This window comes from Manis javanica, chromosome 7, assembly GCF_040802235.1.
Source record: "Manis javanica isolate MJ-LG chromosome 7, MJ_LKY, whole genome shotgun sequence".
In the NCBI taxonomy this organism is placed as follows: Eukaryota; Metazoa; Chordata; class Mammalia; order Pholidota; family Manidae; genus Manis; species Manis javanica.
The window spans coordinates 130,781,069-130,806,795 of NC_133162.1; the positions used below are offsets into that span (position 1 = coordinate 130,781,069).

The 25,727-nt window shown below is 39.9% G+C and overlaps 1 protein-coding gene across 2 annotated transcripts in view; it reads right to left on the reverse strand.

Moving 5' to 3' along the window:
* Window positions 1–15,716: 15,716 nt before the first annotated feature.
* The window catches only part of SLC38A11 (solute carrier family 38 member 11), a 54,837-nt gene continuing 44,826 nt past the window's right edge, over window positions 15,717–25,727 (reverse strand). For both annotated transcript variants that reach the window (XM_017655324.3, XM_017655322.3), the window contains one exon: window positions 15,717–18,181. In XM_017655324.3, coding sequence (XP_017510813.3) covers window positions 17,888–18,181 — 294 coding nt within the window. In that variant the 3' untranslated portion in view covers window positions 15,717–17,887. The remainder of the gene's footprint in view (window positions 18,182–25,727) is intronic.

The window sequence follows — 25,727 nt, forward strand, 5'->3', positions numbered from 1 at the left end:
CATATTTTACTCTAAATTAGTTGCCATAATTCATCCCAAACGTCACTGCTTATGAATTAAGTCCTATCGGTTCTGTAGAACTTTGAAGCTCTTTCACTGTTTCAGACTTTATGCAGCCAGAATAATTACTGAAGACATTTCAGCCTGCCTTGTTTGCATTCAAAGGTCAAGGCATCATTAATTACATGCGCTATTAAAATGTTAACTCTTCAAATACCTCATTAATGGACATGTGTATTTAACTATTTACATATTTTTTATCTGAATCAATGAAAAATACATCTCCAGTGAAGAAAAAACTCGTTTGTTTTATTGCACCTTGCATTGCAAGTCATCACGAATCAGTACCTCGTAAATATTTTTCCTTCTTAAATCATTGCCTGGAAAATGTTAGTTTTACTCTTTCCATAGAGCCAGTGTTGGAGAGGTCAAATTTTGTAGTTGATACAAAACAGTTTCCCCCCCATGAATAATTACAAGCTCACGCAATTGGAAAGGTCTTCAAGAAATGACACAGTTCAGCCTGAAGCCAGATGGGTCCACTCCACACAGTGACAGTTATTCTGTTGTTCAGACCCCCTGAGACTCTCTGGTAGCCTGTCTCATGTTAAATCTTCTTTTCTTTTGTTGTTTATCCTATGAAGATTTATCTGGTGTCTAATTTCTGTTGCTAAGAATTATGCCCATCTTGCTATGGGTTTTCTCTTGGGAGACAGAAGAGACAGACAAAAGAAATGCTGTTTTGACAGTGACTCCTGAGTGAAAACTGAGTGGGAACTCAGGTTTGGTGATGTTTTGCTATTTTAGATGTTTTTGTGCTTCTTGAGTGTTGATATAGAGCTGTCACATATTTAATTTATTTGAAAAAATTAAGGGAAGAATAACTGTGGAGCGTTGCCTACAAATGACTGAAATTCTCACACCAACACTAAGTCATTTTTTATCTAGTATTGATATGAGAACACAACTCTTGTCTTGGGAGATGTACTCTATTTCTTAAATTAGCTCCGTAAGTCTCTACATCCTTTCCAGTGGATTAAGATACGTTTGCATTGGAAGTCTGAGGAGTCTGAAATTAAAATGTACTCAAAAGTATATAAATCATTTTCTAAACTAAAGGCTTCCCTTAGAACTGCAATAGTAAAAACTGTGACTGAATGTAAAGTGATAGCCAGATTTTGACGTTAAGTATAAATCCCAAACACAAATCATTATTTACTGATGCTAGCATTTAGCGAAGACAAATATGAAATTCTTGGATCCAATTTCTGTTCAGTGTTCAATCTGCTTTGTAAGTAGATATTCCTTGTTTGATTAGTTTTTACATATGAATATGAATTTTGAATTTCTATGTGTAATATAAACACCAAAAAACCTGCCTCATATCCTACCAGTGCACATTGGAAATATCTTGCTTAAATCAGTTAATGAACACAAAGCTAAATAAAAGTGTTCTTTCTTTTTTTATTTTTTACCATAAACTATCATTTAGTTAACAAGTATGAATTGTGTTCTGGTATTAAGCAGTCTGCTAGGTGCAGGAAGCATAGCTTATGATTGAAAATACTCTAGAAACATGCTGGAGTTTGACTTATAAACCAAAGCCATTATTGAAATGGCTTCTGGAGCTGACCGTATTTTTGAACCATGTGGTAAAAGGAAAATAATTCAGAATATTTGGGAGCAAAGATGCAGGTGAAAGATTGTATTCAGGCTATTACATGGTTAACTTAAATCCTTTTTTTTTTCCTTGATGATTTATACCAAACAAAACAAAACCAAAGAAAAACAACCCACACAAGTTTGGATGCTTAAAAATATGAACACTGGACATGAGTTTTAAACAAAAGTATCACCCAAGAAAAATATACAAGATAAAAAAATTAGTGGGGGATAATTTTATCTCTAGATTTTTTTGGCTAGAACGGAGGTCCAACTTTTCCCCTCCCAAATTTTGGTAAATCTGAAATGATCACTTTTGCAGAATCTAGAAGATTGACTGTAATTAAATATTGGCATTTTTATGTCATGGACTCATAGGTTGAAGAGGGACGCTGACCCTGAGAGAAGGATTCATGTATAAATATTGGAGATTTATTAGGGAGGAGTTCGTGGGAGAAGCAGTTAGCGGGTGGGGGAAGTAGGACTGAGGAGCGGGAAGAAGACAAGCAAGGGAGAAATTTCAGGTGCTTTTGTGGCCTCACCGATTGCACAGGGTGCTCTGGAACATAAATTACATCTCAGATTTGATCCACTTTGAGGTAAGGGTGGGCTGTCAAACGCCCACCCAAGGCAGCGCTCTGCTGTGCGTTTTCCCAGGAATGTCGTGCCTCTGGTTCTCTGCATGGAAAACAAGGGCAGGATGGGCTCCAGCAGCTAAAGGTCAGTCGTCCCAAGTCCCAAGAGTGGCTGCAAGAGGTTCTGGGTACTCCCCAGGGATGTTTGCTTCGCACTGCTGTTCTAAATATGCCCTAAATCTGCATTTCAATTGGGAAATGTGATTCTTCACGTTTAGCTGGGCCAAGGCATCTGTGATGAGGGTTCAACTGTGAGACGGAGTTCGCCAGTCCAAGAACGCATTTAGAGCTTGGGGATTTGCATAGAAACTGTGGTTGGAAGTTGGAGCGGACGGTAGTGGTGGAGAATACTTGGGTGTATGTGATCAGGACTGGAAAGAAGAGGATGATAGAAGTTCTTTAAAAAAATTGAAGCCTCTGAAGGACAGAGGAAAAAAGCAAAATAATTCAGGTAAACCCAGAACATACTCATTATTAAGGGAGGATGCTTAGCTCAGGTAAACAGTGTCATTGCCCAGACGGAGAGAGGTTGCTTAGGAAACTCTCAGCTCACATTTGGAGCTACCAGAAGTTTCTATGTGAGTCCAGAGAGCTTAACTTGGTCCCCAGGCTGGCAAGGAGCCTGGATCTCTAGAGGCTTAGGAAATTTGTAGAAGTAAAACTCAGAAGAGGCCTGGGATGACTGTAGGCCTAGCAATAAAGGACAGTGACCCTGAGCCAAGGCCAAAGGAGGGGCCAGCTGCCTCCAGGGAAAATAAAAGTGAAGCCATCCAAGAACAGACTGTTTAAGGCTTTAAACCTGTGCCAAGTTTATTGAGGAATGTGAAACTGTGTACTTACAAATTACCTCAACATTATATAATTTGTATTCTGAAATTTTCTCACACTATAATAGAGATTCAGAGTCTTTCTGAAGGTTCCAGGCTATGACTCTATACCTAAATGGGTCGTGTACGTTAATGCAACCTTGAGGGTGCTGTGTTCCTGTGGACAGTGTAAAGGTTAGTAATGTTGGGAAGAGAAGTGAAGAAAGAACAAGACGGTGATCTTCTTCGTGTGTTTTTTGGGGAAGATATCCTGCCTTGTGATTACCCAGAAACTTATCCAAAGTAACTGTTGAGGGAACCCATTGGGAAGAGACTTTTATTCATGCCTGAAATTTGAGTTCTCCACTTGGAAACTGCATGTCTGTTAGTTGCATTTGCATACTGGCAAACTACATTTACAAAGAAAAAAATTCATAGTAGATAATAATTACAAGTCTTCAACACAGAGGGTAAGCTTGCTCTGTCTATATTCCAGCAAACTATATATATATATGTGTGTGTATATATGTATATATATGTGTGTGTGTTTGATCATTAAAGTATCATTGATATACAGCCTTATGTTGGTTTCAAATATACAACACAGTGTTTCAACAGCTACCCATATTATCAAACCCTCACCCTCTCTAGTGTAGTTACTATCTCTTTATGTAGTAAGATGGAAAACTATGTTTTTAACAATAAAAAATAATAATAGGAAGCTAAGTAAGGAGACTACTTGACGTTGGTATTTTCACTTCCATTTCATTTTTGCTTCCAAGAAAATAAGTGTAATAAGTATAATTTAAGTTCTAAGAGCTATCCCCTCTTTTACCATTCTTTTGAGTTGGGCACAGATGTTGGTTCAAGAGTAGCATTTCTTTCACAAGGACCAGGGGGTTATGAGCTCACACATTGTCTTAATACTCAAAAAAATTGTTCCCCAAAAGGTCAAGCTATGCAGTTTCTTCCCTGTAGTATTTGTGTTAGACTCCTTCTGCCCTCACAGGAGGTACTCCAAAAGTGTTTTGTTCTTTTAAAAATATTTTTGTTTTGGAAAATTTCAAACACATAAAAAAGGAGAGAATAATAAATAAATACCCATGTCCCTGTAATCCAATTATAGAAAAATTATCACCTTGTGGATTATCTTGTTTCATTTATACTGTTACATACTTCCATTTTTACCTGATGAATTATTTTGAAGCAAATCTCAGGTATCATTTGACCCATATATGGCTCAGGTATTTATAAAAGGTGAGGTACATCCATGTCTCCTAGATGTCTTATAATTGGTAGGTTCCCCTCTTTTCTCTTCTCATTCTCCTTTCTTTTCTTTCCACTCCTCCTCCTTTCCCTGACCTTTTATTTTTTTTAACAATTTGTGAAGAAACTCAGGTCATTTGCTCTGTAGAATTTTCCATATTCTGAACTTTGCCAGTTGCATTCCAGCGGCGTTATTTAATAGATTCCTCTGTCCTCTTTCTTTTCTAAAAATTAGAAGTTAGATTAAGAAGCTTGATAATCCATGTTTGATTTTTTTTTCTAGATTACTAAATAGGTGGGGTTGCCGTTTATCTATTTTTATGATGTTAGCAGCTATGTGACCAGTGCTTATTTCATTCATTCATTAGGAATCTTTTTTTTTTTCATTTATTATTTGGAATAGTTTAATAAAAAGCAATTTCTCCCACTAATTCTTTGGCTACTCAGCAGTACAGCCTATAAACAGAAGACTACAAAAATGCTTGATTTTCCCCTAGCTCATTCATTTTCAAATAATACACTGGTTCCTTCAAATCTTCCAAAGATCATAAATGAGTTGTGTTTTTTTAAACACCTACAGGATTTATTTTAAACCACTGCTGATTTATTATCCTGACTGATGCTTGTATTGTCTCATCTTTGACCAATGGAAGAAAACCTCTTCAAGTTGATTTCCAAGTTCTTTTGACGGTTCTGCTTCTTTGTTTTTTGTCATCAAATGATGTTCCATTCTTATCCTGCCATTTTCTGTCCCACTTTTGCATTGAGCCATTTATTTCTCCAAAATGCCCCGATGTCTTTCAGCAGGGAAGGTATTTAGACACCGCTGTTTTGGCATTGCTGTTCTCAGTACGGTATGCATTAGTCATTGATTTAGGTCTTTGCAGAGGATAGAGCTAGGAAACAGGTTTTTAATTCTTTGAAGATGAAACACTTTTTAAATTCATCCATGTATTTTCAATTCAATTTTAGGAGTACAGGGATTTTATGAAATTTTATTCATATTATATCTGCAGCCCATATCTAAAACACTGACTTTTAAGGACATTATTATAATTATTCATTTGCATTGAGCTACAATAGCCACATAATAGCCTGGAAATAACAATGCCAATACCATCACAAATATCAGCAATAAGATTGTGTCAAAATGTGAGGGTTTTTAAAATGTTATTTTTGTCCTTTAAATTCATCTTTCTAGGGAAGTACAGTCAAAATATTGTGTTTTACAGTCATTTAGAATAGCTCCTCTCTGATGGTTAATATGTTTAAGTGACAACATACAGAGTTAATGTGTGACAAAATGGACCTTCATGTATATTTGTGAAATTTTTAATTAGTGTAGCTTAGCTAGATTTAGATTTTGTAGTAACAAAAAAACTGGTGCCTTGAAATTTTTAATTCTTTATTTCAATAATTCTATTCCTAGGAATTTATCTTAAGGTTATAATGAAATGTGTTACAAAGTTTCACAATAAACTATGTTCGTTAATGTTATTTATAACAAAAATGAGAAATATCCAAAAGACAGAACAACAGGAAAAGGATTATGGATTGTATGAAAAGTAGAATAATATGTAGCTGTTAAAAACATGTCTACCATAAAGACCTTTAATAGCATGAAAAAAATGCTCATATATTATATATTAAAAAATTGGACACCAGACTTTGTATACAGCTAAAAGAAAACCTGTTTCTCTGACATCAGAGCACTTACTTAGTCACCAACAGTGTAGGATTTTTTTCCCTCATGCTGCTCAGTTAATTCTCTGCTGCCAGCTGGGTATCCCACAAATCAGTTCAACTCTGCCATACTATCTACCTGGACTTAGCATCAGAATCCCACAAATTAAGGGCTCTGTCCCACAAGACTGCCCCTACTTTAGATGCCAGTTGCAAGCTAGGTGTCCTGTATATCTGATTGACCAGCTATATACCAGGGGTTTCCACAGTCCCTTCCTCAGGTTAGATAATTTGCTAGAATGGCTCACAGAACCCAGGAAAACTGTCTACTCACTATTACTGATTTATTATGAAGGATACAACTCAGGAATAGCCACATGGAATTGATGCATAGGCAAAGCATTAGGGGTGGTAGGCAGCATGGACTTCCACACCCTCCCCAGGCACGCCGTCCTCCCCGCACCTCTATGGGTTTACCAACCAGGAAGACCTCTGAACCTTTCCAGAGCTTTTGTGGAGGCTCCATCACTTAGGAATGACTGATGACATCACAGGCCATTAGTGATTAACTTGATTTCCAGCCACTTTCCCTCTCTCCATAGGCTGAAGGTGGAGATAAAAATGTACCCTTCTAATCATGCCTTGGTCTTTCTGGTGACCAGCCCCCAACCTGAAGCTATCTAGGGGCTCCCGACCATCGATCATCTCATTAGAAACATAAAGACACTCATCATTTCAGATATTCCAAGGGTCTTGGAAGCTCTTGTGTCAGGAATTGGGTCAAAGACCAAATACTAGAACAAAAGATGTTCCTAGCACCCTTATCACTTAGGACATTCCAAGGGTTTTAGGAATTCTGTATCAGGAACTGGAGGCAGAGACCAAATACGTATTTCGTATTATGTCACAAAAGCATTATCCCAGTTTTAGAGAAAATATACATAAAAAATGACTGGAAGATAATAAACCTAAATGGTAGTAGTATGGCGACTTTAATTTTCCTGCCATACTATGTTATTTCATTTTTACTTATAATGTGCACTTTATAATTTTATAATAAAATTACTTTAAAAGACACAAGTGAATTATAATTAATTCAAAACTGGGAGAGAATTTGTGTAAAGTGTTGTCTACTGGAGTCGAAGAACAACTTTTATAAAAACTATCAAAACTCAAAGACAATTCATTTTATAAAAAATGAGAAAATTTATTTGGTAAAACAATCATTAACAAAATTATAAGGTAAATACCAAATTCATTTCTTTAAGTCATTTCATGCACTATTCATAAAGGCATGATATCACTAATTCATCAAGAAAAAAACAAAAACCACAATGGGAGAAAAATAAGCTGCGTAACACAGAACATTGTAATTCGATTATTGATAAACAGGAAAATCTCTCACAGAAACCTAGTGTATAATGATTTCTTCATTTTACAGAAGAGGAAAGCAAGGATCAAAGAGGTTAAGTCACTTCTTACATTAATAAGGACAAAATTGAGATTCATCCTTCTGATTTTGGACTCAGACCTCATGCTCCATTAACAGGGATGACGGAGGAAACATGGGTGGCCCTCCCCTAAATATGACAGTTTGTGGTTCACCCTTATAGCCAAGCATTCCTGTAGTTAGAATAAAGAATATTCTCCCTTCTCTGAATACCAGACTCTCACTAAATTTAAAGTAAATTGTGTGACTCAGTTATTGTGGGGCTTTAAATAGAGCAAACTCCTGGCCATTAAGCTTTCAATGTTAACTAAGTAATTACACATTCATCTTTATGAAACAAAAATGTAGTTTAAGCTGTTCTTCAGTTTAATTTGGAGAGTACATCTTATGATCGTGTATGTTTTGTTTAATTAACCACTTAATCTAGAAGAGACATAAAGAGTAATGTTGTGACTTTCACACATTTATTTGTTAAGTTGTTCTCTACATGCATTCAATTATGAATACAAAGTTCAGGCTTTAAACACTTATGGAGTGATTCTCTGCTTCACCCTCCACTGATGGCCAGTTTGTTTGATGACATATGATCATAAATTCAAAGCACATTTCCATGCTAAAAAATTCTGATTTATTCACTAGGGTGAATACAAACTACAAATCAGCAGGTTTCTTAAAGTTGTCTTCATTTCGTAGCATTGTTTCTACCAGAGTTAAAAAGAAAGTACCATTAAGATCTAAAGAAAAGTTATGGCTATTTTTAAATTTATGTAATGTTGGAGAAAAAAACCCTCATTTTTTGAATGTGTATGAAGAGAAAGTGCCTATGGTCAGGATTCTCACCTGGCCCTGGTTGGCTTGCTCACTACACACGTGGGCACATACACTGTTACTGACTCTATATAAAGAGCTCACCCAGTGCTCTGGGCTGCAAGCCTGCAGCAGAGCAGAGGCGGGAGTGGTGGTAGTGCCGAGGACAGAGGCTGAGACAACTGCAGGGCAGAGGGACCCAGAGGCAGAGACCGGCCTGCTGCGTGCAGACTTGCTCTGAGTGGATGGCAGTGACCGACCGGCCACCATACGAATAAAGTTGGCTATAAACCCTTTCACCTCAAAAGCGTTCCACTATCATTTTTTTTTTTTTCAGTCTTACAGAATCCACAGTGAACTTGCTTGTGACTGGAACTGACTGGCAAAACCATAATTATTCTGGAAAAAACACCACAGAAATGGACTTACATTTTACAGACAGAAATCAATGATTTACAATAGTTTTTTCCTCCCCAAATCCTCAGAAATGTGTTATCACACATTTTCGTCAGTAACAGAAGCCCTAGTCTGGGTATAATGCACTCTTCGGGAGGTGGTTTCTTATTTAACTAAGTTTCCTTGCTGATTCTGATAAGCCCACTTTCCAAAGGACAAGGCCCCTGAATAATAGTGGGTCTTGCCAATGGGTTTCAGCCCTGGGCAAGTTCACTACGGATTCAACGAGACCAAACAAATGACAGTAGAACGTTCTTGGGGTGAAAGGGTTATACCCAATTTTATTCCCACGGTGGCAGGTCAATCACTAGAATCCTGTCCACTCAGAGCGAGTCCGCCGGCAGCAGGCGGGTCTCTGCCTCTGGGCCTCTCCGCCCCCACAGCCGTCTCAGCCTCTGTCCTGGGCGCTGCCACTGCCCCAGCCTCTGCTCTGCTCTGCTCTCCTGCAGCCCTGCAGCCGTGCCAGTGTGTCGCCCAGAGCACGGGGCAGAGCTCTTTATATAGAGTCAATAACAACGTATTGCCCACACGTGTGTAGTGAGCCAGCCGACCAGGGCCAGGTGAGAATCCTGGACACGGGAACCTTCACTTTATCCACATAGTGCTTCTCAAACTTGAACGTGAACAACCTGGACTCTTGTTATGATGCAGATTCCGTTCAGTAGGTCTGAGGCAGGGCCTGGAGATTCTGTGTGTCCAAAGAGCTCCCAGGCAATGCCAGCGCTGCTTGGTCCACAAACTGTACTTCTCAGGTCAAGGCAGTATGACCACCTCTCAGCTCTTAATCACCAATAGCTGCTGCACATCTCTGAACCCAATTATGGGTTTGATGCATTTTTCTTTACCTTGTCTGTGATTGGGTTCTGTTCTGCTTTTAAGGAATTACCTCCAAGCACAGGGGGCGATTTAAGAATGTATGGATTTATTTGCCACAAGTTTAAAAGTGTGTTTAGTGTTTCCTACCAATATCTTTCCATTAAGTACAAAATCAGGAATAATGCCAAGAAAAAAAAGAATGAGAACAGGTTTTGCATTGGGTTAGCAGTAGCAGCAACAATTCTTGCATGAGCCCACGAGTGGAATAAGTGAAGCTACGGAAGGGTCCCCCTAACTCTCTGTGCTTAGGTCCTTAAGTGGGACCTGATCCCTAGGACTCTGGTGCTTTGTGCTGCTGCTCCCTATCTGCTGTTTGTCTCCAGGATGTCCCACTTTCCTTCTCTTAACTTCCCTTCAAAACCACCTGTCATGGTTTAATCCATCAATTTTTTTGAATACTTACATTGTGCAAAGTGGTGTGAGCACTGAAAAGGAAACAAAGGCCACTGCTCTTAAGCTGTTTAACATTTGTTTTTAAAAAGACATACAAAAATAAATAATGAAGGAGCTCCAGAACAGCTCTGTGCTTAATTTTTATCCAGTGCATGAACTGCCCCTACTGCATTGTGGGTAACTATTTATCCAGCCTCTGAGCTGTTCCAGGTACAGAAGGCTCACTAAGTGCCAGGGTAGCGCATGCCAAGATTGGTCAACTCTTACTGTTAGGAAGTTCTTATTTACATTGCATTACTCTTTCTGTTAATTATCAGATATGTCGTCTTGTAGAAGAAGAAAAGTTATGTTCTGCTGGAGAAGCCTGGTGAGAATTTTCAGAGGAGGAGGCATTGGGCAAAATATTACATTTTGCTGGAATTTAGTGAAGTGAAGTGGTGAAAGAGTTGAGGTGAAAAATCAAAACAGCTGAAAAGAGACAGCAGAAACCTGTGGGAGCAGAGCTTTAAGCCGCGTGCATTTGCTGCAGGAGCTCGTCAGCTAGAGTGGGGGCTGGCCAGCTCTCTGTTCCCCATTTGGGTGGAACAGCTCCTGTTTAAAGCCATGAACCTAGGTATTAACTTTATGCAAGGCAGATGTCTTTGGGGTTTCTCTTTTATGGAGACCAAAGATACCAGAAATGCAGTTCAGAATATAAATAATGGTACACATATGTAAGAAAATGGAAAAATATGGATGTGTTGACAGTTCCCATCTGAATTCTTCTCAGGAAGAATATGTCATTTGTGTTGGAAAAATACAATGCCAGGGTGTGGGGTAAAGTGAGAGACAGGGGTCTCCTAGTGGCCTGGTAGTTCTGGGACCTCACTGAGGAGATTAGAGGGAAATATTTGCTAGTTAATCTGGAGGAGATGGAAAAAGAGAGGACTAAAGGAGGAGCTTAAATAGCAAAGCCTCAAGATTGGTTGAAGGCCATGCTCCAGGCCTTGAAGCCACAGTAAATCTTTAAAAGATACAATAAAAAATCTACACAATGCATGAAATGAGTGAATTTTTGGAAACTGGTGAAGGAGTTGTGTTTTGCATCTGAAGTATCATGGAATTTTATAGCTACAGAGCAAAAGAACACTGGCTTATGACAGCATAGAAGGCGTGAGAAGGCAAGCCAGGAGAATTCGCCGAAATGATGGAGTAGGCCCTGCCTGAGAATGGGGTTTGAGACCAAGTTTAACCAGATCACTTGGAGGCAAGGGGTCCTCAGCTGACATTTAGATTACACATAAAAAAAAACTTGATCCGAAGTATGTATCCACCTAAAGCTAATATTTTAACATTTCTTATTCTCTTGTTTAAAATGTCTACTTTGACAGGTAGATTGTCTTCTAGAATAGGAAGTATCCCCACCTGTGTCTATGCCATCAAGTTGCCCCTTCTATAAAACCAGGAGATTTTCTAAGTCCTACTTTTCTAAATGTCTAATTTCCTTCCCTTGTCTATTGTTTTTAAACAAACCTAAATTCATTTTGAAATGCTTTGAGACCCAGAGCACATAAAACCCAAGGTCATATTACTCAACTTTCAGTTGATCTACATTTTGAACATGAAGGAATAATAGCTAAAAGGTGTAACTTAGAAAAATCTTTCAAGATTTCACAGGAGTGCAAAATTGGGTAAGAAAAGTCAGAAGTCACCCAAAGGCTGCTGTTCTTTAAAAAACACATAATTCTGTTTTTCTTAGAAACTGCTTTACTATACTGTTTCTCAGAACCTAAAGAATTAAAGAACAATGCTTTTTGCAATGGGATGGGACAATAAGAAGCCTGGACTAGATCTGATTTTCTGGAACTGATCTTGGCCTTCAGAGCAGAATTAAAAAAATAATAAATATGTAGTTGCTGCTGTGCCTTGGAAATAAAAATGTTCAAAATCCTTCAAATTTTAAACTGCAAACTGATATGTGGCCTGAGCTGTTTTTCTTCATTTGTTGTCTGCATCCTAAAGAGCCTCTTCTTTCCAGTGCTCAAATTACCGAGCTCTTTGCTGAGATTTAACAAGGTGATAATTGTACCTAAACCACAAACCCATGGTCTATTTAAGTTTTAACTCTTTGTATTTTTAGAAATAATATTAAATGAAGTGGTTAATGTAAATTTTCCTGGTGGGCTATAAATTTGGGTTAAATACATCTAAATTACATAAATTTAAGCCATTCATTTAAAAGATAAATAAGCAAAACTAAGTATGATGTGGTCTCAGGTCTCAAGGAGCTTATAATTAAGAAAGATGCAAGTAAATATTTATTTAGTAGTCAAAACAAGTGAATAGATATGTATTGATCGGTATGCAATTTGAAGACCTCTTTTAAGAATCTTGCAAATGATTTCTCTGAAGGTTCTATGCATCATAAAGCGAGACAAGAAACCCCCCTTAATATCTAAGCCAGTTTGCTGGATGAATGACTGCATCACACTAAATGGCTACTTCACTGCATGATAATTATTATAGCTGGAAAAAGCTAATAAAATGATATTATAGTTATTGGTACAATTAACCATCTTCTCTTTTACACCATCAATCTCACTTCAAATACCTAAGTGTTTAATTCAACATTCCATGCTATTCCAATGAAGAATAACAAGAGGCCTTTAAAACCCATTCTCCGTCCTCAAGGAACGTTGAGTCTGGTTGGCCAGACTAGAACGTCACAGAACATCACTACAAGGATTCCAGGAATCCAGGGGAGGGAGAAATCATCTTGATGGGAGAAGAGCCATAGGGAGAAAGCTTAGGGGAGAGGCCCTGCATTAGACTGGCTGAATATTGGCAAGGAAGGTGGGCGTTAGGAATGAAGGACAGACAAATCTCTATGTGCTTTTTATTTATTTTTTCAACGGAGCATTTAACACATTGCTATAAGTGAACAATATAATAAAAATTCCAAAGCTAAATGTACTGATCATGTACAGTACCAATGAGCAAACATAGTGAAATGATGATTTTTTAAAAACTGAAGTGTAGTTGATATATGACCTTATATTGTTTCAAGTATACAACACAGTGGTTCAACCATTACCCATATCATTAAATCCTCACCCCTGCTAGTGCGGTTACTATCTGTCAACCTAGGAAGATGGTACAGAATCACTGGCTATATTCTCCATGCTGTACTACCATCCCCGTGACCAACGTAAGTTATGATTGAGAATTTTTGTGCCTTCACCTTCCCCCCCACCTACCCTAACCCTTCCCCCATAGTAGCCACCAGTCACTTCTTAGTGTTTATGAGTCTACTGACATTTCGTTCATTTTGTTTTGTTTTGTTTTTATAATCCAAAAATAAGTGAAATCATATGGTATTTCTCTTTCTCCACTTGGCTTATTTCACTTAGCATAATACGCTCTAGATCCATCCATGTTGCTGCAAATGGCAGCATTTGGTTTTTTTGTTTTTATGGCTGAATAATATCCCATTGTGTATATGTACCACATCTTCTTTATCCATTCATTTATTGATGGACACTTAGGTTGCTTCTGTATCTTGGCTGTGATAAAGAATGCTGCAATAAACATAGGGGTACATCTATCTTTTTGAATCAGGGACTTTACTTTCTTCAGATGAATTCCTAGACATGGTATTACTGGGCTGTATGGTACTTCTGGTTGTTTTTTTATTTTGAGGAACCTCCTTACTGCTTTCCACAGTGGCTGCACCAATTTATATTCCCATCAACAGGGTAGAAAGCTCCCTTTTCTCCACATCCTCGCCAACACTTGTTATTTCTTGTCTTCTGGGTAGTGGCCATTCTGACAGGTGTGAGGCGGTTTCTCATTGTGGTTTTGGTTTGCGTTTCCCTGATGATTAGCAACGTGGAGCATCTTTTCATGTGCCTGTTGGCCATCTGTATTTCTTCTTTGGAGAAATGTCTGTTCAGGTTTTCTGCCCATCTTTTAATCAGGTTATTTGTGTTTTTGGTGTTGAGGTATATGTGTTCTTTATATAGTTTGGATGTTAAGTCCTTATCAGATAAATCATTTATGAATATATTCTTCCATAGTGAAATGACTATCAAAGTGTCCTATAAAAGACAACTACATGAATCCTTTATCTGCATGATGTTATGAGCATAAGCCAGTTTTACTCATGTTCTTTATGTAATTTTCCAAGACATTCCACCCCGAGTTTAGTCCTAGGAAAATCTGGGGCACCCTTAGGAACTGGTCTACTCCTTCCTCCTCGTAATAAGCTCAGGCTGTCTTCCGTGAGTGACTGGAGGCTCCAGACCACGCTTTCAGTTTCACCGCTGCAGCTGTGTTGACTTTAGACTGTAATCTCGTTTCCTCCTTTGCTGTTAACTTGTTCCCCTCCCGTCATTACTCTTCACTAGTGTCACTGTCTTGGTTTCTCCACTCCCCGCGGTAAGCGTCTCCAAATGATTTTTCAAAGAGACAAAGGATGAGTACATTTAGCGTGTGCCGGTAGCTCTCCCTCCCCTTTCTCTCCCTTGAGCTTCTCCCCTGAGCCCCAGCGTGACATTGCTACATTTTGCGTGTATTTTGCCCAGCCTGTAAACAGACGGCCCCATCTAGCATCTCTCATGTCCATCTTCCAACCTTACCCAAATGTGATCTTTGAACTAGTGGCAGCTACCTGGGAACCTTTCAGAAATGCAAATTCTTGGGCCTCACCCCAGGCTACTGAACCGGAAACTGTAAGGGTGCCCAGCAACCCGTGCTTTGGCAAGCTCTCCAGGTAATGCTGACCCACGGTGAAGTCTGAGAACCTCTGCTAGAGATTATGTGCTCTTTCCTTTCTCTCACAGACTGTGTGTACTGTGGCTCATGGTGTCTTGTCCACTTGGCATGGTTGCTCTGCCTGGGAGAATCCTTTACACACTTCTTACAATAATTATAAATTCTTATAGGCACTTATCTGATTACCCTCACCACAGTCAGTAAAACATTTATAGGTCCCTTACCTCATGGTCACCGGCTGGTCCATGCTTGAGCCACTCTTGGAATACCTGACACCATCAGGTCCTGTCGGGCCAGCTCTACCAAAATCATACCAGCACTGCTTTCCTAGAAGGTTATAGCAGATAAACCAGAAGGAGGCCTGCTCCTGCCCAATAAATTAACCTTTAAGTAGGTGTGTACGGTATGACTCTAGCAGAGGAGTAGTCAGGATTTTCTTAGCTGGATAACCTGGATTTCAGAGTCCTTCTCAGAAAGACAAGATGCCACAGTTATTTCTTGACACCATTGGAAACAGTCAGAGGTAAGACATCTACTTGTTCTGGCATTTGAAGGTGGCTCAAGGTAGGGTTGAGATTAAAGATCCTATTATAAGTGACCTGGACAAGAACCCAATCCATAAATTATGCAGATGCCATCCAGTCTATACCCTTACAGGAAACATATTGTTAGATGTTCGCATTAGTGTGTAAACATACTGTTCCCTCCCCTCCCCTTTTAAGTGAAGAAGCGCTTTATAAGTTCAAATGTAGTAGTAACTTCAAAAACTAGCTTAAAATCTTCTTGCTTTGCTAGGGCCAAGAAGTAGCTGGGAGGCAGTGAATTTCAGGTGAAATCTCTTATTAAATTGAGGCAAAAAATAGATGGGAGCTGCGTCTAGAAGTTCTGTGTGGCGGCAAAATAAAAAGACAAGTATTCTTGCAAAACATGTGAATTTCTAAGATTTATTCTGTCATAATTTGAAAGACGTTGAAAATTCACGCAGCTAATAACTGGGTCAAAGGCAGTCTTATTCTACAGTTGATGGGGGTTGGGAGGATAACAAATATTTATTAGGCATTAATGCAAAACTCAGTTCCGACCAGAAGTTTTTTACCTTCTTGAAAGCCAAGGTCCACCTATCTGAAGCAATACCCAAAGTACGAGATAATAGAGGGCTGCGTGCTGAATTACATTATCCTTGACGCATTTCTCTTTGTACACTCTTGGAAATCTCATCTTTCATGACTTTATCTAATAACTATGTAGGTCAGTGTTTTTCAGTCTTGAGTAATGTAGGGATGGGCTGCTGCAAAATTTCCTTACATTCCCTCAGTACAGAATGCAAGCATTTTAATTATTATTTTATTAGAACATGCATCAGTCTAAAAACAGGCACAAACCATTTAACCTTGTGATTCTCAGTTACAGAAAACAAATCTGTAAATTAAATACTGAAAATTTATGCAGCCAGCAGAATTTAAATGAATTTAGTGGCACGATGCAGCTTTATTGAAGCAGAAATCAGCACCCGATGTCTGAGCCCAGTTCTGCCTGGTAAGGTGCAGCCTCCTACACTTTCAATAGGCCTTTCTCACTCTGAGTCACACGATGACTCAGCTCTCACCACTTTTTCACTCCAGCTACAGTGAAACGATCCTTTATACACATTTTTGTGTGATTTCTTTTTTTCTTTTTTGGACTGGGATTTGTACAAACACATCATGTGGATATTAACTCTGCTTATGATATTTCCTATTTGGCAACAGTTAATAGAGTACTGTGGATTGTCAGCTTGATTGAAATACAATTGAAAAGGTGAGAAATCAAATCCTAGGTGATCCTTGATATAAGATAGCCGCCCAGAGGGTCCCAAATTTTCTTGCTACTTTTGAAAGGTTGCCATAGATAGGAAGACATGAAATCCTCAGCAAAACATATAAAAACTCATAAAAAACTGAGTTCCTTTAGGGTTTTCTCAGCTGCAGAGGGCTGCTTCTCCCAGGGGCATATCCTCTACAGGTGCCCACATTCAAGAACTGGTGGAGGCAATGGTATCAGAACTTGGCTATTTCACCTCAGCAGGGACAAGTCACATGGACCATGTATGCTCCAGACACCCTGTGGACCTCACGGAGGCTTCGTGGGCCTGTTCCAGTTCACCCTCCCCATCTTCCTTTCCCCCTAGTCCCATTAGTTATGATCCCTAATAAATACTCTGCATACCAAACTCCACCTGAGTGTCTGCTTCTGGTTAATCCTGTCAACAGAGCTCCTAAGTATGTATCTGTGGAGCCCCGGAGGAGTTAGAATGCCTTGTCTGTACCCCTGATTCTCTTGCAAACGTCTAATCTGAAGGTTCAGTTTCCAGGGCATCGTCCTACCAGTAGGTTCAATTCAACAGGTCCAAAGCTGCTACATAACTGATCTCCTGGGCTTGTGCCTCAGAACAGCTTGCGGCTTTCCCTGCTTTATAATTCCTTTAACAGCACTACCGTCATATTCCCATAGGATCAAAACTTGAGAGGTAGTTTCGGTTCCTCACCCACCTTGCTCTGTAGATCCTATTATTCACCTTCTTAACATGAGAAGGATTTTACTTATTTCTCCAGGGGTTCACTACCCTCTAAACAAGGGATGTGGCTAAAATTATAATTACATAAAACCTTCACTTTGCTCCTGGAATATGAGTTTCCTTCTCCCTCCCTTAGATGCCATAAACTTTGAGAAAAATCATTTCTTTCTCATAAAGGACACATCCGCAAAATTCCAACCCACAATCACTTACTTATTTTGGAGTGCAATATATCAGCTCACACATTAGAGAAAAGAATATTGCTTTGAGAGGATGGCAGCAAATGCCAGAGCCTTCACTTTTCCTTCTGCAAGTTAAGATTACTGCAGTGCCATCATTAAAACGAAACATGTATTTTGTCCCAGTTTAAAATGAAACACACGTAATTTTTTCCCCCTTTATCTTTTATACTGGACTAAAGAATAAAGAAAACCAAGTCTAATTAAATGCCAAACTAATAATTTCATGATATGCAGACTAAAACATGTGTGAATGTCATACACTAGAGAAGTCTATGAAAACATACATAGTTTTTAAAGCAGGCAACTCATTCAAAGTTACTGATGTTCAAAATTGAAAGTTGTGTTGTCAGTTGAAAATGAGAAACTGAGCTGTTAGTGACGGAGGCATTGCCAGGAAAGCAGTAGAACATTTCCTGCCCGTGGGTACAGTCTTGAGGGTCGGTGACAGCCATGACGAATCCAGCCGCCATCACGATGGCGCCGATGGGAAGCATGACGCAGGACATCATCTTATCTGAGTGAGTCCTCGGTTCTTCAGACAGTTTCAGATAGCACGCTGATGGCACGATAAATATGAGGGGAGCCGCACACAGCGCGCCCTGTGTATTGAAAGCAAGAGACCAGATAAGGTTACTGAATGGACCATTCCTTCGGCAGTTTTTAAAAAAACCTTTACAAAATGTGTTTGTCACTGCCCATGTTAAAAGTATGGTCGGTTCTGTGGAACCAAACAAAGGAAAGAAAAAACAATCCAAGAAAGACTTAGGGATAGGTTTTCCCCTTCTGGTGGTATATATACAAATGAGAAGAGGTAAATGCATGGTGTATCAGACTATAAAAGAGTGATCAAAACATAATAGAGAAATAAAGCAAACGGTGAGACTGACTGCTGGCAAACTCTTGAAATTTCCCATATTTTCAGTGACATCATATTTCCCTCTATTCTTCATTTCAGTTATTGTATATCTACTATGCTGTTTAAATCCGAGAGGTCTATTTGTTATTTGTGTTGAGGAGGGGACTGTTGGGACTCACAGGTCATATTACCTTTCCTCATTATTGAGTTTGTAGGAAAGCAGGCACCTATCTGTATGAGAAAGGAAAATTATAACCCTATGGGCAACTCATTAAGCACATTAATCACCCCAGAAAATTGAGAGCAGAACTAAATGACTACGACTCAGTCACCCTCTTCCACATTAGCTTATGGTGGATAAGTCCAACCTGAGGGGGAACATCAGATAGAAAATTATGGGGAGTACTGTTGTCAATTATAAAAATACTGACGTGTTGATTTCAAAGGAAAGAGACTTTCCCTTTGAGGAGGCCAAATTTCACTAGAAACTTCTCAAATGAAATGTTAAAAATTGAATGCTCTTTTGGCAATATAGTTTTCTAATTGTATAAAATGTTCATTATTAAACAAAATATAACATATCGATATAATATATTAAACATAATCATGTGATAATGTTCTCTTGAACCATAAAACACAAGTTCTTGAAAAACAGCCAATAGCAAATGTGACTCTGGTTTAGAATTAAAAGGAAGTTTTCCATAAAAATATATGTTTTGCTACATTTGAAAAAGTTATGAAAATCTGTAAATACACAGAAGAGTAGAAAGTGTAGTACGATGAAGTCCTATACATCTGTTACTTCTGGCTTGAAAGTTTTTTGACACATTATTTTGGTAGATTTTCTCCAGAGAAAATCATAGGAAACTGATTTTAAACCTGGATGATATAAAAGAACAAATTTTTTTTAGGAAAGTTTTCAAGGAACTATTTTCTCAATATCACTATGTACTAAAATTATTTTATACTAAGTGCCATCTTCATACCAGAAATATTACAACTACAATTCCAAAAATATGTATTTTATTTTTTACAAAAACAGCAAAAGTCCAGAGAAATTGCAATGAAGGGGAACCCATGAAAGCAAGGCAGCTTCTAAGGCAAGAATAGGAGGGACCCCACTTGAGGAAAATACTTCTACGACTGGAGATACAAGAATGAGAAAAATACTAAGATGTACCAAAATGTATTCTGATTTAAAATATACGGATAATATAATTTTGCAGTTCACAGCACTGGAATACAAATGCATACCTGTAAAGATAGAGTGTATAAAGGATTCATTTTCGCATGGCTAGAATGAAATGAATTAAGAGTACTTTAGGATCTATCATGACACTTGAAACTGACAATGTTTTTTAAGTCATAAAATATACTGTAGAACTCATACTGTGTTTATAATAATTACCCTTTGATTTCTTGGAAATAATTTTTGAAAACAATAATAAATTAGTTAAAATACATATATATATATATGTACATGTGTGAGTGTAAGAGTCTTCTCTTTATCGGAACAAACATGTGAAGCTAATTCCTCTGGAACTGCTCAGCGGCAGAGGCTCTCAGAAAGAAAACTGCCACCAGCTGCTGCTAAGATGTTGTCATCAGTCAGCGTGTGGGGACTCTTCCAAGCCTAACTTTCTGGGCAGTGCAAAGCAATGGGTGTTCTGTTTATGCTCTAATTCTTAAGAGTTGAGAAAGTAGCAATCAGTGGGAAAACTATGTAACAAATGTTTGAAGTCCATTTGGGTATCTTGTCTGATAGCAGTTACTTTCTTAGTATTTGAAAGCTCAGTTCTTATGAGAGGGACCCAAGATCATCATTAAAATAATAGAGCAGTTCCACCTACTCTGTTCCCTATGAATCAGTCCGGCTTATCTGAGCTATTTCGTCTAGGCTTGCTTGAGAATACACCACTGGCACTGGAATAATTTTTGAAATTGTTTGACAGGATATAAATACCCTGTTTCTTAAATAGACAGAAAATATGGCCTTACTTTTAAAGACAGGATAACAGTGTCCTTTGATAGTAACACTATTGATGTCAGTGCCTTTTGCAGTTTGCTGTAGGGAAATTACAGAAGGTGTTGAAGATTTTTACTGGCAGCATAAATTGGGTAAGTATCTGAATTCTCCCACTTGAATAGAAATCTCTCAGATGATGCAAGGCAGCTCAAAGTAAATTATACATTTAAAAGTTTTCCACTTTGTAATCAATTTAGACTCGACATGTAATCCTATACCTTGAAAGGAAACTCTCTCTAGCATAGGAGATGTGGCAGCTTGGACCAGCACATGCTCACCCTCATGATTGTATCCCTCTGTATGTGGGCTCTTGCTGGCTTGTCTCTTCCTTCCACTGTGAGCTGCACACAGTGCTTGCTGGGCTGGTTACCGCAGCCACAGGCACCGGCTGCTTCATCTTTTCTCCTTGTACTACTGTGAGCAGAAACCCAAAGGGCCCAATTACTGCAGACACTTCTTCTCTAACAGCAACAGCAGGGCTGAGCAGCTGGGTCCTTATGACCAGGAACGGGACTTACATTAATTTTGTTTGCCTCTAAAATGAATCTTTTAAAATCAAGGGTGTGTTTGCTTTGGAAAAATATGTTATTGTTGTCTAGTGGCATCAAAACAATGAAATAAAAGGGGACCTAAGTTCTTGCTTTTTATTAAATGGGGTTTTGCTTGTTATTAAGTAATTAGTTGTGGATAAAATGAAGGTTCCTGTGACTAGAATTCTCACCTGGCCCTTGTTGGCTAGCTCACTACACATGTGTGGGTAATGCGTCATTATTGACTCTATATGAAGAGCGCTGCCCAGTGCTCTGGGTAACAAGGTGGTATGGTTGTAAGGCTGCAGGAGAGCAGAGAGCAGAGGCTGTAGTGGTGGCAGTGCTGAGGACAGAGACTGACACGGCTGTGGGGACAGAGGGGCCCAGGGACAGCTGTGCAGGCAGAGGGGCCCAGAGGCAGAGACCAGCTTTCTGCATGCAGACTCGCTCTGAGTGGATGGAATTCTAGTGACTGACCTGCCACCATGGGAATAAAGTTGGGTATAACCCTTCCCCCCCAAGAACATTCCACTGTCATTTCTTTGGTCACATTGAATCCATAATGAACTTGCCAGGGGCTGAAACCCTTTGGCAAGACAATTGGTGACAGTCAGCAGGGTTCACTATTGACCAAGGAAAAGGTGCCCTCCTGGAAGCGGTGTTTCAGCGGCTGCCCGTATGGATGGGGAGACACTCAAGTGTCCCCCTGTGGACATGTGGTATTGGGAAGGGGTGGAGGACTGGGGTCCATCCCAAGAGAAAGAAAATTTGCTGCTGACTGAAGTGGCGTCACCACGAAGGGCTGTGGAAATAGTAAAGGCCCAAGAGGAAGCAGCCCGCGGGCAGCCAGGGGCCGCAGGGCAGGTGGAGGGTGTAGTGCAGCGGTCGCCCCCGGAATGGAGGAGCGGAGGTCTGAGGAGCAGGTGGGGGTGGAGGCCCTGCCCGTGCCGGAGGCATCGGCCCCTCCTGGGTGGCGACCCCACCCGGCTGAGAGCCCACCGAGAGCCAGGAGGACTCAGGGACTGCGGGTTCCTCCAGGGGAGGGGCAGCCCCCCTCGGGTGTGGCGCCCTCCAGGCCCTGCTTCTGCCCTCAGGCTCACGCACAGAAGGGACGCGGTCTGCTTCTCGAAGGGAGAATTTAAAGGGCCCCGTGAAGGTGGCGAGGACCCAGGTGTGGGTTGGCCTGAAAAGGCAGGCGCAGACGGAAGGACATTGGATGGCTGGAGCTGTGGCTGCGACTGGGACCCAAGCGGCGGTTCCGGGAACTGAGGGCAAAGCAGAGGCAGATAAAGCAACAAGATCGGCCTGTGTGTCTGCACGACTGTTGGCTGGAGAGGCTGGAGAAGGTGGGTATTGCAAGGCCCACCCGTGGTCCTTCGGGTTAACTCCTTTGAGTAGAACCGGTGTGAATACAGCCAGGGTGACCACTTGGTGGCAATAGACCTCCTCGGGCTTGAGGGTTATAATTTGTTGTACTTTTTGTTATTTGTATATTGTCGTAGATTATGGAATTTGGTTACAATGTTCCAGCTTCCTTGCACAGGAACCACTGCAGAGGACTAAGGGCACATAGATTGAGAGGCAAGAATCCTGGAGGGGCGGAGTGTGGATAAAGTGAAGGTTCCTGTGGCCAGGATTCTCACCCGGCACTGGTTGGCTAGCTCACTACACGTGTGTGGGCAATGTGTTACTATTGACTGTATATAAAGAGCTCTGCCCAGTGCTCTGGGTGACATGGTGGCACGGCTGCAAGGCTACAGGAAAGCGGAGAGCAGAGGCTGGGGTGGCGGCAGCGCCAAGGACAGAGACTGAGACGGCTGTGCAGGCAGAGAGGCCCAGAAGCACAGAGCAGCTTGCTCAGTGCAGACTCGCTCTGAGTGGACAGGATTCTAGTGATTGACCTGCCACCGTGGAAATAAAGTTGGGTATAAATGCTTTCAACCCAAGAACGTTCCACTGCCATTTCTTTGGTCTCATTGAATCCATAGTGAACTTGTCCAGGGCTGAAACCCATTGGCAAGACATTAACTTCATATAATTTATCCTATATTATTTTAGTTGTACCAAGTAAAAACATTTCCCTAACTTTGCAAATGGACAGTCTAATTCTCTCATTACACATCTCATCTGTGATAAACATTATTTTACTTAGTGATGATTCAGAAGCTACATAGAAAAGAACTCCTAAAGTACTACAATTATTAACTAAGATAAAAGCTATTAGCTAAAGATAATTAATCTAGGTGAAAAACTTTTCATGTCATCTTAATTTGCTGGTATTTATCTTAACCCATTATTAAAGTCTATCCATATATATTATGGATTACTCTCAACCTCACAGGTAAACTCCATGCATAGATTTTTGACTTAAAAAATGGTGGAGAAATGAACTTGCTTATTTTACTGATCTCCTTTGGCTCACTCACTACACAGGTGTGGGCAATGCGTCGTTATTGACTCTATATAAAGAGCTCTGCCCAGTGCTCTGGTGACACGGTGGCAGGGCTGCAAGGCTGCAGGAGAGCAGAGAGCAGAGGCTGTAGTGGTGGCAGCGCTGAGGACAGACTGAGACGGCTGTGGGGATAGAGAGGCCCAGAGGCAGAGAGCAGCTTGCCTCTCTTATACTTAGGGAACCTCAGACTAGCACAATGATTAACAAAGGGGCTATAGGATCCAAATGCCTGCATTCGAATCTTGATTCTGCCACTTAACAGCTAGTGTGACCTATTGAATCACTCTGTACCTCAGTTTCTTCACCTGTAAAATTAATGCTGGTTAAGGAGATAATGCATGCAAATACCTGGCACAGAGTACACATTACATGTTAGCTCACATTGTCATTCTGAAGTGGAACCTAGCATGCTTTAGTTAGATGATCCAACCTGCATTAATTGCTGTCACAAATGACACTCAGTCTAGCTCTACTAAACATGACAAATGCCCACACAAAAAGGAGTTGAGTAAAGACCTGAATACGTTATTGTGAATATCAAAAAGGACTTTTGTCGATTGGAAAAACAGGCTCAGGTGGTCTGAAAAAGAAGGGCTATCCTAGACCTCATTAATTCCACAAAATGCTTTCAAACTCGTGTAATTGTCTTGGGTTATTTGATCATAACAGACAATTTAGCACACTCCTGTGCTGTTTCTTCTTTTTTAATGAATGTCTATACAACCAGGTTTTTAAAAATCTAAGGATCTAGAATCATGTTTTAATTTTAAAAATAATCCTCTACAGCCAGCTCACGTCTTGACTCTGTAACAGGTATTCACCAAATATCCTTCTCTGATTACATTACCAGAATTCTGTCTGAACCCCAGACAAATTTCAACAGAAGTGCAATAGGGAATGTTTAATGTGATAATGTGCTGAGAATATTGTTGTGAAAGTGTGAGGGAGGTTAGCAATTAACAGAAAGTCATGGCCAAATTTACAAAAGTACATCATTCTTGAAAACTAAGCAATTTGTGTATGCTTGGTTAACTTAAAGGAATCAAAAAAAATTGTTAGGCTATCAAGACATGGTGAGTGGTCAGGGATCTGATAAACTATTTTCTCTCATATCATCATCCTACAATATTAAACAACAAACAACAGGTGAAGTCAAATGAGAATTCACAAAACGAGAAACGACAGAGGCTTGGAATCACTATGCTGGTAATTTTCTAAGCATAGTTGGGGGGTTACTATTACTGTTAACATCAACTTAGTTTCCTGTTGCTACACTAAAGAATATCTCTTATGTCCAGGAGCATTTGTAGAAATAGTTCCTGAACTTGTGCTCCCACGGGGTAATTTCCCATGCAGTAATTCGAGCCCTATGTTCTTAAAACTGTGCCCTTAACTGGGGACAATGAAGGCAGCTAGATGTCATTCTTGTCTTCAAAGAACTTATACTTTGGTAGGGAAGGGAAGGTTACGGACAGTCTGAACAGTAGATGATACAAGATAATACATCATCAGCTTAGTGCATTTTAGGAACAGTCACCATTTGCATAAATCAGGTTTGGAATGTGAAATTATTTTGAGTGAACCTACTGGTTTTTTTTCCGCCTCTGCAAAATTGGGGAGTAGGCAAAAATTACCTTCAGTGTCTGTCCACCTTTCTGTTTCTGGTAGGGGCGATGATTCCCCAGTCCCCTGTGGTTTTGAGAAGCTGCCTACTCCCAGCTTTTCACATAAACCTGCTACATGAAAATCCCCAATAGTGTGTTCCTGCCTGAATGTTTCACTGCCTTTGTCTGGAACTGGAGATCCAAATGGCGTCTGGAGAGAACAGTGCCTCAGGCACTGACAGTAATACCTTCATATCCCTCCACCCTCAATGGAGTGAGTAAACGATGATGTGGCATCCCACCTGTAAGTCTCATTCATGTCTCTCCAAGTGGCATCACTATCCTAGCTCCACAAAGTATGACCAACAAGTCATTCTGGATGTGTTCTTCTATCTACGATCCTCGAATTGAATCTGTCACCAAATCCCATCAATCTTTTCTCAAAAATGTCTTTTGGGAGTCCATCTACTTTCCTTTCTCTTCTTCATCACTTATGTAGCAGCTGAACTTTTATATTTGTGAGAACAGCTCCAAGAAAGTGTGGATCCTTTCTGATTTCCTCCCATCACTGTATCTCTGTTGTGAGGTACTAGCGATTACTCGGTATATATTTGATCAAATAAATGAAGTAGAAGTGCCACTAAACCTCAAATCTTTGTAAGATTTGGACAGAAATG